General features: G+C 36.0%; 1 protein-coding gene across 1 annotated transcript in view; it reads left to right on the forward strand.

Moving 5' to 3' along the window:
• The window catches only part of LOC126829638 (cystathionine beta-synthase), a 196491-nt gene that overhangs the window by 156637 nt on the left and 20862 nt on the right, over positions 1–18992 (forward strand). The window contains exons 13-14 of the mRNA XM_050559636.2: positions 1221–1355; positions 7392–7500. Of these exons, the coding sequence (XP_050415593.1) occupies positions 1221–1355; positions 7392–7500 (244 nt within the window). The remainder of the gene's footprint in view (positions 1–1220; positions 1356–7391; positions 7501–18992) is intronic.

Raw genomic sequence — 18992 nt, forward strand, 5'->3', positions numbered from 1 at the left:
AGACCTCTTTTTGCGGCGCAGGCTTATCACTGAGTAGTAAACCGTCCACAAACAATAATATAGGAAGCCTAGTGACGAGTGTAGTAAGTATGCTATAGACTATAGGTTTGAGTCGAGATTATTCGCTTTCAGTTTACTCTGTTTTTGCGATAACCAATTATGTGAGAAATACCATACTGACATTCGGTTTTTAAAAGTTGTACGCGAACTAAATGCGTTTGTTAGATACTGACAGAACAGCCCCGAGTCGAACAATCGCCGCCCGAGCTGTCTTCGTCAGCTAATTTCACAATATCGTGCAATAGGTGTATTAATGTGATTTTTAGGTTTAACCCCGCAAACAATGCCAAAATAGTGTTTTCACTGCTTACAGAAAACTGAAATTTAAAAAAAAAAATTTTTATGAGGGTGACCCTCCCACACACTCCCTATCGAGCTGCGCAGCCTCATGCCTGGCACATACTGTCAACATTGTATATTTTTCCGTTTCCGCCCTTCCCCCCCACAATATATATTTCACGGCTACGTTGCGACAGTACCAGCATACCCAGTTGTTGACACCCATTACATCACTCCTGTCTAACAAATCATAAAGCTGTGGTGTTACGGTGGCGGCATAGTATTTCACCGTAACACCACAGCCACTCTAACCATTCATAATACATCTAACTATCCCTTTACAGCACTTCACTCCCTACACATTTCCCCTCGTCCTACTTTCCCAAACGTCAACAACACATCTCATACATCCAGTTCGCTGATTAACCCTTGTACCACGTCTACTGGTTAATAGATTTGTTCAAATTTGGTTTGAAATGAAATGAAATGGGGTTTAACGTCCTACTGATCTGCTCCTAAACTGGGCAAATGAAGACGGGCAAATTTGGTTTGAAGCATTGGGGGCATAATAAGAGGATGAACCCTAGAGATAAGATTTTTTCAAGGATCCTAGATCCTTATCAAATTTGCTCAACATCCAAGTTTTCCTTTTGGATAAGCTGCAGATTTTCCAGAAATATCATGTGTTTGAAAAAGATTTATATTATGATCGAAACGATTTCAGAATTTAAGAACTGTTGATTTACGAAATAATATCAATCTATCTAAATGCTTATAAATTTTCAGCTGGATATCTCCTTTGTGTTCATGAATCTTAGCTAAAATGTCCTATAAAATTGTAATCAACAAAAACAAATTTGTTCTTTCTACCCACATTTTAGGTGGTGGAATTTGAAAGTCAGTGCTCTTTCACTGAGGGCTCCTTTAACAGTTTTTCCTACAGTAACTGTACAGGACACACTAGATATATTGAATAAAGAAGGGTTTGATCAGGTACCGATAGTAGATGATAATGGGTGAGTTTTTTTACACAACCAAATATCTCAACCTGTTCGTTTTCAGAAAGAGTTTGGTTAAATGTTTTGATACACACACCTTTCATTGTGTAACTTCCAACCAAACCAATTAAGGAAGACTTGATTGAATCGCACTCTTGACCAAGTCAAAATGATGCCTTTGATATCCAGATAGTTCAAGTAGAAAATTTATAGAAAGCAATCTTTTTATCTAACGTTTTGTCAGTAAAAGGGATGAAGAGAAACAAAATTTAGGTTACCAGGAGAAAATATGATAAACTTTGAAACGAATTAGAATTTTCAGTCATTTTTTGCTTTGCCTACTTTTTATACCCCCACATTTTCATGTGGACGTATATTGTCGGCACCCCTGTCCATCCGTCCGTCCTACTTTTGATACGCCCACATTTTCATGTGGACGTATATTGTCGTCACCCCTGTCCGTCCGTCCGTCCATAACTGTTTGTGAACACTCTACAGGTCACAATTTTTATCCAATTTCAAGGAAACTTGAAATATAGGTTTATCACCCTAAGATCCCGGTTCCTTTCGATATTGGCATGGATTGGACTGTAACTTCATGGATTATGGCCGCTGATTGTACAAAAAATCACGTTTTTAGTTTGTGAACACTGTAGAGATCACAATTTTTATCCGATTTGTTTAAACTTGAAATGTATGTTTATAACTCACAGATATCGGTTCCTTTGATATTCGCGCATATCGGACCATAACATCCTGAATTATGGCCCCTGATTGTACGAAAAATCGCTTTTTTAGCTTGTGGACCCCATAGAGGTCACAATTGTTATCCGATTTAAAAAAAACGTTGAAATATATCACCGTTACACCCTAAGGATGGTTGAAATCGAATTTCGTAAAAATCGGACCCAAACTGATGGACAAAATACCCGCCCCTCGTTCGCGTATCAGGGTTGTAGACCCTCTGGAGGTCACAATTTTCATCTGATTTTGATGAAAGTTGAAATGCCTGTTTATAACCTACAGATCGTGGTTCCTGTCGATGTTCGTGCATATCAGACCATAACTTCCTGAATTATGGCCCCTGATTGTATGAAAAATCACGTTTTTAGCTTGTGGACCCCATAGAGGTCACAATTTTTATCCGATTTAAGAAAAAACGCTTGAATGTATCACCATTACACCCTATGGGTGGTTGAGTTCGAATTTCGTAAAAATCAACCGAAACTGATGGACAAAATGACTGCCCCACGTTCGCAAATAGTGTCACAATATTGTGTATCAGGGTTGCGGACCCTCTGGAGGTCACAATTTTCATCTGATGTTGATGAAACTTGAAATGTATGTTTATAACCCTAATATCTCGGTTCCTTTCAATATTTGCGCATATCGGATCATAACTTCCTGAATTATGGCCTCTGATTGTACGCAAAATCACGTTTTTAGCTTGTGATCTCTCTACAGGTCACAACTATTATTCGATTTAAAAAAAAACGTTTGAATATATCACCGTTACATCATAATGTTTGTTGAGTTAGAATGTCGTGAAAATCGGGCCAACACTGCCGGACAAAATGGCTGCCCCTTATACGCAAATAGTGTAAACATCTGGTAAATCAAGGTTGTGGACCCTCTAGAGGTCACAATTTTAAATGAATTCCGATGAAACTTGAAATACATGTTTATAACCCAAAGATATTGGTTTCTGTCAATATTCGCGCATATCGGATCGTAACTTCCTGAATTATGGCCCTTGATTTGACAAAAATTCATGATTTTAGGTTGTAGCGTCACAATTTTTATCCAATTTAAAAAAAAAACTTGTGAATATATCACCATTACACACTAAGATCTTGGTTCCTTTTGATAATCATGGATACCCGAACTTTACTTCCTGGATTTTGGCCCCTGATTGTTCGAAAAATCGAATTTTTAGCTTGTGGATTCTCTAGAGGTCACAATTTTTTCCGAATTTAAAAACCATTTGAATACATAACCATTCCACCATAGTAGTGTGTAATACGAAGGTTGTGGACCCTCTAGAGGTTACAATTTTTATCCGATTTTGATGAAACTTAAAACATACCTTTTTACCCAAAAGATCTCTGTCCCTTTTGATATATGCACATTTCAGGCCATAACTTTCTGGATTATTGCCTCTGATTGTACAAAAAATCATGTTTGTTTTTAGCTTGTTCTCTATCCATCTCTTGTAAAATGTTGGCGTATCCTGCCTGGCAGCCGTTGGTTAAAACTAAACCAGATGAATTATTTTATTGTAGTCATAACAGGACGAACCCTATCGATATTCAGCGTTCCACAATCTTTTCTATCACAGTTATGATAAAAGATATAGATTTGAACAGATTTTTTTCAAATATGAGAGGAAGTGTCCTATGGATACTCAACATTTCACAACTTTCAGTTCAGGTTTTTTTTTCTCCATTTGTACCAGAGTTATGCCCCTTTTTCAAAAACCTTGTGAACATGACAGGGGCTATAGTGTTAAACTGATTCTTTTCAAATTTGTTTTAAAGCATTTAGGTGTCATGAGAATATGAACCCTATTGCGAACTTCCATTCTGGAATTGTTGCCCCATTTCCGTAAGCCTTTCTTAATGTGATAGTAGATTTTGAGGCTATAGTTTTGGTTCAGATGCTTTTCAAAATCGATGTGAGGCATCATGGTCATGAGAGGACAAATCCTATTGATTTGGAGTGTTCTGTGACTTTCCATTCCAGAGTTATATGCCCATTTGCTAAAAACCTTGCAGTAAGCTACAGTTTTTATACGCCCACATTGAAATGTGGTCGTATATTGTCTCCTTCGGTCCGGCGTCCACAATTGCTTGTGGACGCTCTAGAGGCTAAAGTTAATATCCGATTGACTTTAAATTTATATACAGTGTTTAAGGCCATGAGACGTAGAAGCCTATTGATTTTCAGCGATTTCCGAAAATTACTGCCAGAGTTATGGCCCTTGATCACTTCAAAAAATCTTGTGGACGCTCTAGAGGCTAAAGTTAAGATCCGATTGACTTTAAATTTATACACAGGGTTTAAGGTCATGAGACGAAGAAGCCTATTGATTTTCAGCGATTTCTGATAATTAGTGCCAGAGTTATGACCCTTGATCACTTCAAAAAATCTTGTGGACGGTCTAGAGGCCAAAGTTAATATCCGATTGACTTTAAATTTATACACAGTGTTTAAGGTCATGAGGCAAAGAAGCCTATTGATTTTCAGCGATTTCCGATAATTACTGCCAGAGTTATGGCCCTTGATCTTTTAAAAAAATCTTGTGGACGCTCTAGAGGCTAAAGTTAATATCCGATTGACTTTAAATTTATACACAGTGTTTAAGGTCATGAGACGAAGAAGCCTATTGATTTTCAGCGATTTCAGTTAATTACTGCCAGAGTTATGGCCCTTGATCACTTTGAAAAATCTTGTGGACGCTCTAGAGGCTAAAGTTAATATCCGATTGACTTTAAATTTATACACAGTGTTTAAGGTCATGAGACGAAGAAGTCTATTCATTTTCAGCGATTTTCGATAATTACTGCCAGAGTTATGGCCCTTGATCACTTCAAAACATCTTGTGGACGCTCTGGAGGCCAAAGTTAATATCCGATTGACTTTAAATTTATACACAGTGTTTAAGGTCATGAGGCGAAAAAGCCTATTCATTTTCAGCGATTTTCGATAATTACTGCCAGAGTTATGGCCCTTGATCACTTTGAAAAAATCTTGTGGACGCCCTAGAGGCTAAGGTTAATATCCGATTGACTTTAAATTTATACACAGTGTTTAAGGTCATGAAACGAATAAGTCTATTCATTTTCAGCAATTTTTGATAATTACTGCCAGAGTTATGGCCCTTGATCACTTCAAAAAATCTTGTGGACGCTCTGGAGGCCAAAGTGAATATCCGATTGACTTTTAATTTATACACAGTGCTTAAGGTCATGAGATGAAGAATCCTATTGATTTTCAAAGATTTCCGATTAATTACTGCCAAAGTTATGGCCCTTGATCACTTTGAAAAAGTTTTAGTGTATTATAAATGTTTCATTACCGAAAAAAGTAAAAATATGCGACAACACTTGTTGACTGCCCGGACGATTTAGCTGCTGTGGGCGTATGTTTCGTTGCCTGGCAACCTATCTTTAATAGATTGGTTTGTGAACGCAATACAGGCTACAATTTTTGACAGTTTTTTTTTTAATTTGGCGTGAAGCATCGTGGCAATGAGGGGATGAACCCTGTCGATTTTCAGCAATCCCAGACTTGTTTTGAGTTATGCCCCCTTTTTCAAAAACCTTGTGAATGTGATAGAGGTTGTAGTTGTTGATGGGTACTTTCCAAATTTGGTCTGAAGCATTGTGGTCATGAGAGGACGAAACCCATCGATATTCAATGTTCTATGCTCCAGGGTTATCGTCCCGTTACCTACAAACCTTGTAGACGCGATAGAGGCTGTAGTTTTCAATGGATGTTTTTCAGATTTGATGGGAAGCATTGGGGTCACGAGAGGATGAAGCCAATGACCCCTATTGATATTCAGCACTTCGCGACTTTTAGTTGCTGAGTTATCCCCTTTTCTGAAAACATTGTGATCTCGATCCTAGGTTTTAATTGGTAACGAATTTCATTCATATTAGTAGGCAAGCATTGAGGTCATGAGAGAATGAACCCTATCAAAATTAAGCATTCTGCGACTTTCCGTCCCGGAGTCATTCCCCCTTGTGAACACGATAGAGGCTATAGTTTTCATGTCGCGTATATTGTTTTCACCCCTGTCCGTCCAGCCACAATTTGCTTGTGGACACTCTACAGGTCACAATCTTTATCCGATTTTGATGAAACTTGAAATATATATGACGTAGGTTTGTCTATAAAAGATCTCAGTTCCTTTCAAAATTGGCATGTATCGGACCGCAACTTCATGGATTATGGCCCCAGATTGGGTAAAAAATCACGCCTATGGCTTCTGGACACTTGAGAGGTCACAATTTTTATCGGATTTTCACGAAACTTGAAATGTATGTTGATAACTTAAAGATCTCAATTACTTTTTGATATTCGTGCATATAGCACCGTTATTTCCTGGATTATAACCCCTAATTGCGTTTTTAGCTTGTGATTCCTCTAGAGGTCACAATTTTTATCTGATTTTTAAAAAAAAATGGTTGGATACGTCACTGGTGCACCATAATGATGGTGGAGTTCGAATTCCGTCAAAATCGTACCGAAACTGCTGGACAAAATGGCTGCTTCCTGTACGCAAATACTGTTAAAAGTATGTAATATCAAGATTGAGGTCACAATTTTGATACGATTTTGATGAAACTTAAAACGTGTGTTTATATCCCAAAGATCTTGGTCTCTCGATATCTGCGCATATCGAAACGTAACTTCTTGGATTATGGCTCCTGATTTTATGAAAAAATCACAATTTTAGCCTTTCGATCCTCTCTAGAGGTTACAATTTTTATCCGATTTTAAAAATCTTTTAAATATATCATAACACCATGATGATAGTTGGGTTTGGACCGTAATTTTTGGGATTTTGGCCCCTGATTGTTCGTAAAATCATGTTGTTAGCCTGTGGACCCTCTTAGAGTTCACAATTTTTATCTGATTTAAATTTTTTAAAAATATATCACCGTTATACCATGATGACAGTTGAGTTCGAATGTCGTAAAAATCGGACCGAAACTGCTCCAATTTCTTCCAACTGCTAAAGATCCTACGCGCAAGTGAATTAACGAAAAAAAAAAACCTTATGTTAGTCTCAAAATGACCTAGTTTGTGTCAAGTGGACATTATACCCTGTCTCTCTCTCTCTCTTTCTCTCTCTCTCATATCATTGATAAAAGAAAATAGACAACTCTTAGTGACAACTCTTAGCAACTGCGCGGAAGACTTAGCTGCTATGGGCATCTGTTTCATTGTCTTGCAACCTATTTTTCAATGACCCTCTTACTAGCAATTATGTATCCTGGAAATCTGTAATTTTTGTACAACATTCCATACCATTGATTGTTTCAGAGATTGTATAGGCATGGCTACTGTTGGCAATATGATGTCAAAAATAATTAAAAACAAAGTTAGTCGTTCGGATCCTGTATCAAGAGTGATGTACAAACAATTTAAACAAGTAGGTTTACTATTTGATAGAGGGTTTGGGTTAGTCTACACTTCATTTGTGGTCGGGGTATTTTTAGAGTTTTCTTGTCCTTTAACATTAGTTGCTATAATGATAATTTGATGTCCACTGCCTCAATTTCCCTCATTGCTCTCTATTTGTAAAGTTGATATCATTGACTAATGAACAAAAAAATTTATAAATGAAAATATATGGCACAAACATTTCAATCAATATCAATGTTATCTTGCTGTGAAAATATGTGATCCTGATATTGGATATTTAAGATAAAATTGACAGTACACAAGTTATGGTTTCGGGTACAATTTATATGTATAAAAATTGGTTTATATTCAATTTTAAAAAAAAAAAATTGTAATTTGTAATCTATCCTACCATGCTGTCTTAGAGACCAAGTGAAATGTGCATGCTTAGATCAGCATGCTGACTTCCAACATGAAAAGCACAGTGTCTAATTTGTGGGGGAAAAATCCAAAGTGTTTTTTGATAACTTTGACAATATTGTTTCTTTATTAAAAGCGATTTCGATAACTATAGCAAACGCACAAAAGGCTGTAAGGTTTAAGAAATATTTAAGACTAAAATTAGTCTTTTTTTCACTGAAAAAAATATCTCTAGATAAGAAATAGATAAAATGTTGTAATGTCGCGTAAAAATGCAGTGTGGTTTTTCCCTTTCGGTACTGCAGGACGAAGGGCCTGGCAAAGAACAGTGTCTTCTGTCTGAACCATCGTAAATTTTAAATGGATTTCTTCGATTACGAACAAACTACTTAACTTTGGTTATTATAAACTTACCTGTGTGTTTGAAATCAACTCCTGTTAAATAAAATCCATTGCACAACTAGTTATCCCAACGAATAAAAAACTTTTGACACAGAATAATACCTATATGTAAGCTGATTACGTCACTCTTCGGGAGATATCATTTCGTATAAGGGGTGACAGCATAGTAAATCAAATGCGATTTTTGGTATGACAATTCATGTTTGGTTTAAGAATAAGCTATAAATCTCAGCTCGGCATTGAGTTTGAGCGTTCACACACATAAATTATTTATAACATAAAGACTTTATTTTTATGAGTATCCGTGCAATTAGTGATATTTTCATTGTGAATAAAATTTGATAGACTGGCGATCAATGGTTTCAATATAAATCTCCTATGTAATTGCCTTCAGTTGATATTTTTCGTCACCTAAACTCAAATGTTCGTAATGATCGCGTTTTGTTTTCATTGCAACACATGGTTGTCAAACTATCTGTAAAATTAAACCACCCCCGCAACAGCTGCATTGGTTTTGCCTAAGAGAGAACTTTTTTATTCGTTGGGATATTTAGTTGTGCAATGGATTTTATTGAACGGGAGTTGATTTCAAACACACAGGTAAGTTTATAATAACCAAAGTTAAGTAGCTTGTTCATAATTGAAGAAATCCATTTAAAATTTATGATGGTTCATAAGTAGTTGTGTAGATGGGACAAAAACACAAACCCCTATGTAAACATTGGCATGCACATAAAAGAACCCTTCACAGTTTGAAATGCCACTGTCCCTAGAAAATTGCCTTCATAGCACTCTGCCTAGCATATGCCTATCTTCAATAGTCCTGTACTGCGAATTGTGTAGATGGGTATGCGCTACACAGTATACTATGAGGGGAAACTTTGCCTGGATAGCGGCACTACCAGCCTACTCTTTTATTGAATTCAATCAATTCTTTGAAAATGGTTACATACCATTATCATTGTGGGTGATTATCAGTGTCGGGGTTGGTGCATTACATTGCATGCGCGGGTTCGCTGGTACCTTCAAACGGTACTGTGAGTGTTTTTCGATAATTATATATTTATCAATAATGGATGTGATAGATTTTTGATTTAATGTTTTTGCGTGATCACCAGGACCATTTTGATGTGAAATATATGTATTGCTTTTGTATTTTGACTTATCTGTCATGGAGAATGTTTACATTGTGCCTGTCAACTGTCAAAAATTCAAAATGGCAGCCCTGATGGGCCTGCCGTTAGCAACCTTTATTGACAAATTGTTTGATCTCTGCAACTTTTATTGTAAAAGCCTTAGTGGTTGACTGTGCCTTGTGCTCTTGTCCTTTTCGTGCCTGTGATTTATTGTGGATTAATGTGGATTTCGACATACAAATATATAATATTAATGCGCAGTCATGGTAAAGCCGTTACTTTCAAATAATTGTATAACAGTTTTTGATAAGTTATAATTTGTTGATAAATTTGTGATAGATTTCAGTTCTATTGTCGTACATGTGGAACATTTTTATGCGAAGTAGTGTTTGCTGTTTAAATGTAACTATTGCGAAGAAACATTTATTTATCGCCTTTTCATTAAAATTTAGGCGTAATGCTAGGAAGTATAGATTGAAAACAATATGTAAGCGCCTAGGAGGCAGTTGTGTATTTGTCCAGCGTGTGTTTTTGTTTAAAATAGTATTTCTGAATGCAGTATTTTATTAAAATGTTTCATAATAATTTGTATCTGTTGTGGCTAGTGAGCTATCTGAATCAACTCACCTACTATCAATCACAACTGAACTCTTACAACAATAACATTCAAGCCAATCTCATTGTTTTAGTAATAATAATAATAAGGAGTGGAATGCAGTGGGTTAAAAAGATTAATGTTTTAAATCCAACTACTACTATTAGAAATGATACAGTAAAAAGACACAGAACAGTGAACAGGGGCAATCTTGTTAATATTCCAATAATTTCTGAACAAATCGATCAACGCCCAGACAACACACAATTGTGTCTTAAAGGCTCAATACCACTCTTGTTGTAACTGCATAATATGTCCCAATCTTTATTCTGGTCAACAAATTGTACTATTTTACAATATTCCAATTAATTGGTGACACAAATTTCATCTTAACACACCTAATTTAAAAAATTGGAAAAATTCAACTAAATGACTTGGATTTTAAAACATTTTCGAACCCTCTGGACAAGTAAAATAGGATGTAATGGACAATTTACACAACAGGTAGGACATTTAAACATCTAGTACTTAGAATAAGGCTATTATTTATTTTCTGGAGCTGTCAAGCCAGCAAGAGTGTTATTGTCCCTTTTAATGCATGGCCCGTCGAAAATAAAACGGTCGCTTTGAATGATTATATATATGACAACAACATTGATATTAATGAAGTAATTGGGAGAAATCAAAGACATTTAAAAGTTATCACCACCAACAGACCATATGAACCTCTAAACACTAATCCACTGAATATTAACATTAATCATAGCAATCTCATCCAGCTCACCTCAAACTCTATCAAAAATTCTAAATCTGTGAACATGTGATCATTTTACACCGTTGTAAACGGCAGAAATGGAATCTGCGCCCCGAAAAAAATATATCCTAACACTATAGATGACTGCTTAATCAATATCAGCACATCGTCCCATTTTCCCGCCAAAAATGGCCGCCATATTGTAAATATGCAAAATAGGTGAACTTGTGATCATTTTACACAGTTGTTACTGGCCGAAATGGTATCTGTGCCCCTGAAAACATAAATATTGACACCAAAGACGACTACTTAATCAATATCAGAACATCGTCCCATTTTCCCGCCAAAAATGGACGTTTCTTGGAAATATCCAAAATAGTTGAACATGTGATGATTTTACACAGATGTAACTGTTAGAAATGGAATCTGTGCCCCTGAAAACATATATTTTGACACCAAACTCTACTATTTAATCAAACTCAGCATATCGTCCCATTTTCCCGTCAAAAATGGTCGCCATCTTGGATATATTGCCATGAAGTGATGGAAAAAAATCTGAAATATAGTCACGTCCCCTGCCGATATTAATACATTGCCAAATCATAGTTGATAAGTCGATATCATTTTAAATTTGGCGAAAATAAACAAAATCAGTTGGAATATTATCGCAAAATGGGTAGCCTCAAATAATGGCCTCCCATACTATGAAGAGCTACTCAGAAAAAAATATCAACATTGGTTTTTTGTCATTAAACATCAAAACCTTAAAAATAAAACTTATTCCACGATTTCTACCCAAAAAGTCGATGGATGGGAATTATGTAACAAATCGAATCGGAGTAATCTATATAATCAGTGACAAAACTACCAAAGACTGTCCCAGGTGGACACAATACAGGCCAAAATGGAGCAGATCTCCAATAGGAAACAATAATAGTTCCATAGGCTTTACATTTCTCCATGTCTTTCAGAACACAACTAATTAAATAAATAGGTGGTACAAATAAACCCTTAACACCATGCCAATCTACAGTGAAGGTATCAACACAAGTAGTGCCAGGATTCCAAAATCTGAAATAGAAAACGGACAACTTTGCATTATAATTGGACGCGAATCAGTCACACACATGGGACCCAAAACGTTTATCTATTATATCAAATAACTGTACAGAAATACCAGATATCATCATAATCTATAATTTTAGACAAGAGATCAGCTCTTTCATTTTAAGTACGAGGAATCCAGTCTATATCTAACGCAATAGATGATTTCATGCAAGTTAAGAAACTATCAAAAGCTATATTTTGAAAATCTGTTTTCATACTTCCTTTATTTACAGTGGCGACAGCGCCTTTGTAATCTATAAACCATTTTACACGACTCCCCTGCAAAATATGTACTAAAGAATTTAAAACCTGTGAACGGTTACAAGTTCATGCCAAGTTGAGCTATTTTAGATTTAGTGATAACCTGCGCCAACAGTGACTTGATCAAGTCTTTAAGGTTGAAGATAATGTCCTCTCGGATCATTATTTTGTTATTTGTGAACTGATTTTCGCAAAACTAAAACCAAAACAAACTTTAATTTCCTATCGCAATACAAAAAATTTGAGCGTTGAAGATTTTAAAACATCGATAACAAGTAGTAAACTTTTAGACCGTGTCCAGGGAGTTCCTGATTTTGACGATCAGATTAAACTTTATAATGCAGTACTAACAAACATACTTTATGAACATGCTCCAGTAGTGACAAGAAACATTATTTTATGACCAAATAGAAAATGGTTTTCAGATGACATTTGACAGTCAAAGATTGACCGACGCAAAGCAGAAAAGCACTGGCGTAAATCTAAACTTGAAATTGATCGGGACTTGTACAAACAAGCAAGAAATGAAACTAACAGTCTTATCTCTTCGTCAAAACACAGTTACATTTCCAATAGTTTTATCCAAAGTAAGCAAAACCCATGCCAAATCTATAAATAAATTTAAAACCTCTTTAAATCTGTTAACTGTTGAGTCATTTATTTGTCGACGTGTATATTAAAATCTCCAAGGATTAAAATATCATCTGGACCATCCAGAATACTGTGTTACAAATCCGAAAATTCATCTAGAAAAGTGTCAATTGTACATTTATTAACTCGTGAAAAGCCGCTTCCACCAGATCTTGAATTGGTTTGGGGACGAAAAGATTGAAACGCTTGTCCATAATTGTTACTGCTTGTATTTCCACCATATGACGGATATCCACCATATTGATCAGGAGAATAACGACCATTGAAAAAACGATCAGACCCTTCATTCCTGAATTAAAAACTAGAGTTGGTGTTAAACTTAGGCATAGATGTGGAAGATTTCTGCTGTGTTTGTTTCTTGTGTTTAACAACTTGCATAGCATGATTCAGCTTTTTTGATTCTGGTCTCATCATCAGAATCACTAGCAAAGGGATTAGAAGAATATTGTCTAATTGTTTCCAACCTTCCTGAGGTGTCTGTTAATTTGATCAATTTTTTGCGTTGTTTGAGTTTATTACAAATTTCTTCTATAACCCTCTGAAAATATTTGGGTTTCCTGTTAACTACATCCCATACTGCCTGTGATAATCCATCTATCAATTCAGAATTAAATGTATACTGAATCTTATTACCGGTCTTAGACCACTTACGCTCTGACTGAACCAGTGATGGGATTTCAAAATTTTAGTTGTCAGACATTTTCTTCCCGAAAATAAAGAGACATAACTCTTATTGTTATTTAAGCAGTCGTTTTCAAACCACAATTAAGAATCACGTGTCAACAAATATTCAAATTCATACATAACAAAAAAAAATAGGTGCACTTCGTTATTTTTCATATTTAATTCCTGTACGGTATTCAAATTTATGTCAATAATATTCCAACAAAATTACATGACATCATAATACCATAGAATGAAAGCGTGCCGACTACTGCCCATCCGTATCGGTTTCAAATTCCCCACAAATTACCATATTTTTCGGGTCATAAGTCGATACATTTTACAAGTCCGGCATTCGTCTTATACTCCATTTCGATTTATATACGGAAGGTAAAAAAATGACATCCACAAAATTTATTTGACCGTAAACCGTAGAAAACATCACTCTAATACAACGAGCGAGTGACACCAACAGCTAAATAATCCCATTCGACTCTAAGCACGCGCTATCGTCTAAAACAATTAACGTAACTACTTACGTTATTCCAATCGAAATATTCGTCAACATTTCTTAGCGTGTTTATTTATTTATTTAAAAACATAAACCCCATTCAAAATATGATCATAAATCCGACAATTTGCCATCAAAATAGAATCTTAACTCCCGACATCAGAGGTATTAGATTCGGCACGTTTACACCTCTTAATTCCACGTCTCGCGAGATTTCTACTTTCATTTTGCGTGTGTGTGAAATAGCTATATTTAACTTCGGCTTCCACTGAAGAAATATCACAGACAAGTTATCCAAAACATTGATGTTGTTAGCAGCCAGGTAGTCCATACTAAAACAGCCGGTATGCGGACGTGCATTATCCTATGGAAGTGCTGAAGTTGTGGGTGCGCTCGAAGAATCGGAACAACAATTGGTTGCAAGACATCATTACGGTAGGCTACAGCATTAACGCGACCCCTGCAAATGTGTAGGGAGGTCCGGTGATGAAATGTGAAGCCTCCCCACACCATTACACTTCCCCCACCCCATCGATTCGTTTCGAAGACGCAGCAGTTTGCAAGACGTTCCCCAAGACGTCTCCACACACGTTGACGGCCATCAGCGTGATAAAGATGAAAGCGACTCTCATCACTGAAGAGCACACTTTGCCAGTCTACTCTTCTCCATGTCTGGTGTCCTTGAGCCCATATCAAACGCCGCTGACGGTGATGATCCCTGAGGATAGCTCCAACATAAGGTCCTCGTGCGTGGAGTCCTACTTCTCTTAGACGACGTCTTACGGTGTTGGCACTTACTGGTCCTTGTCTTCCGAAGACTGCTTAACCAGTTTGAGTCGCTGGGTGGAATCTGTCACGCAGATGAGTGACCCGGATGTAGCGGTCTTGAGCCTGGGTTGTAACGCGTTGTGGACCAGGACGTTGACTGTCACGTGTTGATCCAGTAACTCAAACACGTTCCACCAACCTTACAATAGTGGACTGATGACAATTGAAGTGTCTGGCAATAGCACGTGTAGCCACGCCAGCGTGGGACATTCCCATGGCTTCATTCCGTTGATTTTCAGTAAGTCTCGGCATCTCTAGCTCGATTCCTTCACACGTCCAACAACAAATTAAGACAGATTGACGTTTCACAGTTCATGTACTGCACATTAAGTTGAAAACATGCTTTTAAAGGGCTCACACACAATGCTGCACGTGAATATTGGGTTTTTCATGTGCATTTCGTTACTATGCATAGTTCATAGTATTGCTTAATATTATACATACAAAACCACCTAGTAATAAAATATTTGGGAAAAAAAGTGATGCGTTTTCCATGGCGCTCAGTATATATATAGTCCGACAAAGGAGAAGCAATGACTTCTGTTCAGGATTGAATTGATGAATTGTCTGACAAAGAATTGAGTCAGCCAATCAAGGCAGATTAAGTGGTTAATCAAGGTAAGTGTATAGACAGTATAAATACGTTGATCACTTAACTACCTAATTAATCCAGCCTATTATCAACGATAATCGGGTTGAGTGGTAGTTATACACTCATTACACTATATTAATTTTGGATATTATTTACCATGTCTTGATGTCCGATTGGGCATATTCCTGGTCGGACAATTTAGGACGTTTGGAAAATAGCGTCGGACATGTCAGGAATATACAGACAAAATCCCATCACTGGACTGAACAGCTGAAGAATTACCTCTTACTTCATCCTTAAAACTATTCAGTTTCTCATAGATTTTATTTTCCAAATCATTACTGGAGTATAAACTGCCAATCAGAAAGCAAGCCTTTGTTCTGCCTTCAGTTATTATACCAAAGTACAAAATACTCTGAAAATTGAACAACAAATTTATACTGTTATACCAGAGTCAAAATTCTCCGGAAATTGATTAGCAAATTTAGATGATTTTGATTCCAAGTAGATTCTTATACGCCTTATAAAAATATGTACGTTCAAATCCGAGCGAAAACTATTTTTATCTCACCAAAACAAAATTCGATCGGTTATATAACATATTATGATCCGGCCTCCCATTAGAAATGGCATCTATTATCCTATTCGGAAAGAGCTCATGCTGTGCACCCTCCAAAAAATGTTACGATACAAATAATTGGGCTTTTCATGACTGATCCTGACTGAGACATAAATGATATGTCACCGTTGGATAATATTTAAACCATTTTAAATCGAAATGAATTCACACTTAATAGTAAGTGCACCACACATAGTTTACACAAAAACAAATATATGGACAAGACCCGATATGCAGAAATCACAAACAAATGAACAATTCAAATTAACACAGACTTCCCTCAAATTTGAAAACAATCAGGAATATAACCCAGAGAAACCATTGTGTAATGCCAGCATGAGTCATGATCTGCTATATGTTACAAGAAATTTGAATGTAAGCATATTGAAGGAAAGGTTAACTATACAAGTAACCACATCGGTGAAATGTATAAAAAACCAGCTAGTCTAAAACTAAGTGCTCTAAGACAATAAGAATCGTTTTAGTATTCAATAGAATCGAGGCATATTGAATATAGTTAGGGCACATGTTCCACCCATCACAAAAACAGAGCAAAAAACAAACAATACTGAATGAATGCAGAAAAGCAAATGAGAAAATGTAGACCGTCTCAAAAAACAGCCGTCTGCTGACTGAATGACGTGACGTAAAAAAGGCGGTAGATTGCCAATGACGTCAAAATTTAGAAGGTGACAAAACACCTCAATAAAAAGGGCGATAATCCGGATAAAATAACGCCAAAAAGTTAATGAACTATCAATTTAGCAACTACTGTCTGAACCGTGGTAAATTATAAACGGATTTCTTCGATTGTGAACAAACTACTGAATAATTGTTATTAAAAACTTGCCTATGTGTTTGAAATCACTTCCGGTTGAATAAAATCTATGGCACAATTAAATATCCCAACGAAAAAAAAAGTTCTCTTGAAAAGTCAATGTTTTTGCTTTAATGTTCGACAGTCTCCATCACAACATTGCACTTGTCACGTGATGAGCTAACCCATCGTAATATTTTGAAGGGGTATAGATTGACAAATTTTGACAATCACATGTGTTGCTATCAAAGCAGCACATGACCCTTTCGATCGTTTGAGTTTGGGCAAGAAGATTAGCATCTGAAGACAATAATATTAATTTGGAAACAATTGATTGTCAGTCTACTAAATCTTATTTACAATGAATATGTCACTGATTACACGTATACTCGTAAATATCATATTGCGTTCACATAATCATTGACCCATAATTGTAAATACCTTGTATATTTTATAAATTATATTAAATCCCTGCCAATTATAGGCAACTTTGTGGCTAACATTTACAAATAAACCCACTTTATTTCACAATTTTAATTGATCATATTTCATAACAGGGTCTAATCCCAATGCCCTGTGGTTATTAGTCCATTGACAAAGTTTTATGATTACCGGTACCACAAAAAATATGAAAAAAGGCCACCGCTTGTCAATAATTTCCATATTTAATCCACATTCCGAATGTTCATGTCAATAATATTCCTGATTAAATTACTCTTTTTTGTTTATTTGACAGATACTAAAATCAAAACATTCTTGATAAGAGCAGTTCGGGGTGTCTAAATATCGTTTGTCGTCTTTATAAGGCATGATCGCGATCTACAAAATGTCATCAGGAAATAGTAAAGATATTTAAGTTTAAGGATGAGATTCAAAACCCATAAAACGAATGTCGTTCTATTTTTTCTGCACCTGTGTTAAAAAGAAATAATTCCACCCAACTCTCTAACCAAATAATTAATACAAGACGAAAACAAAATAAGGGACTACGGGCGTATTTATGTTTGTAAACGCCCAAACTCATTACTGGGTCCGAGAGCAATAGCTTGTTCATACACAAATTTGAATTGTTGTAAAAGAGCCAAACACCGTTACGATAAGCAAGTCTTGCTTCGACCCCCTCGTACGAAATGATCTATTCCGATAAGTGACGTAATTAGCTTCCATGTTTGTATTTTTCGATGTCCAAGTTTGTGATGAGTTCAATTTTACAAGAGAGAACTTATTTATTCGATGGGATATTTAGCTGTACAATGGATTTTATTTAACCAGAGGCAATTTCAAACACACAGGTGAGTTTATAATAACCAAAGTTAAGTAGTTTGTTCATAATCGAAGAAATCCGTTTATAAAATAGGAAGGTTCAGACAGTAATCGCAATTATTAAGTTATGTGAGAGAGAGAGAAATGGGGTTGAACGTCCACTCGACACAAACTAGGCCATTTCGGGACGAACACATGGTTCATTTTTTTTTCAGTAATTCACTTGCGCGTAGGATTCTTTAGCAGTGGTAGGACAACTGGAGGACCCGGAGAAAACCCACGAGGTTGGACAGGCGACCCTACTCCCTGTCATGTACAACCGGGGAATCAAAACCCTGCCAGTTGACTATTTTAATAGTTATGTAATTGTACAAAATATAATACATAATACCCCACACAAGAAATGCAAAACAGGTATGCTGAAGAAATCGAACTATGTAAGTGTATATATAAAGGCATAAAATAAGGGTGATAATCCAGATAGGATTAAGTAACTACAGAAAATTTAAAATAAATATTAAATTGGATCATTATCCAATATGTAGTCGGTTATATACTTATAAGAAATGTCAAACTTGGTATGTTGAAGAAATGGAAGTTTCGAGATTTATTTTAAAATGCGTAATTGTGTACCACCCTTGCCAGTGCACTTAAAATAAAGAGATTTTATTCGGGGAAAGAAATAGTTCTTGTCGTTGTAGGGCACAAACAACAATAAACCAAAAACTCGTAGAATATTGTTTAATTTGGTAACAATGTTAATACATCTCAAAATCTTATACAGTTGATCGAAGATCTTTCAAGACTAGAGACAGAGTAGGCTACATATTAATATACTATTCAAAAAAAGTAGGGGATATTTGATTTTTAAGTGTTATTAAAGTCACCTAATGAAACTGAC

Source organism: Patella vulgata, chromosome 8, assembly GCF_932274485.2.
Source record: "Patella vulgata chromosome 8, xgPatVulg1.2, whole genome shotgun sequence".
Taxonomy (NCBI): Eukaryota; Metazoa; Mollusca; class Gastropoda; family Patellidae; genus Patella; species Patella vulgata.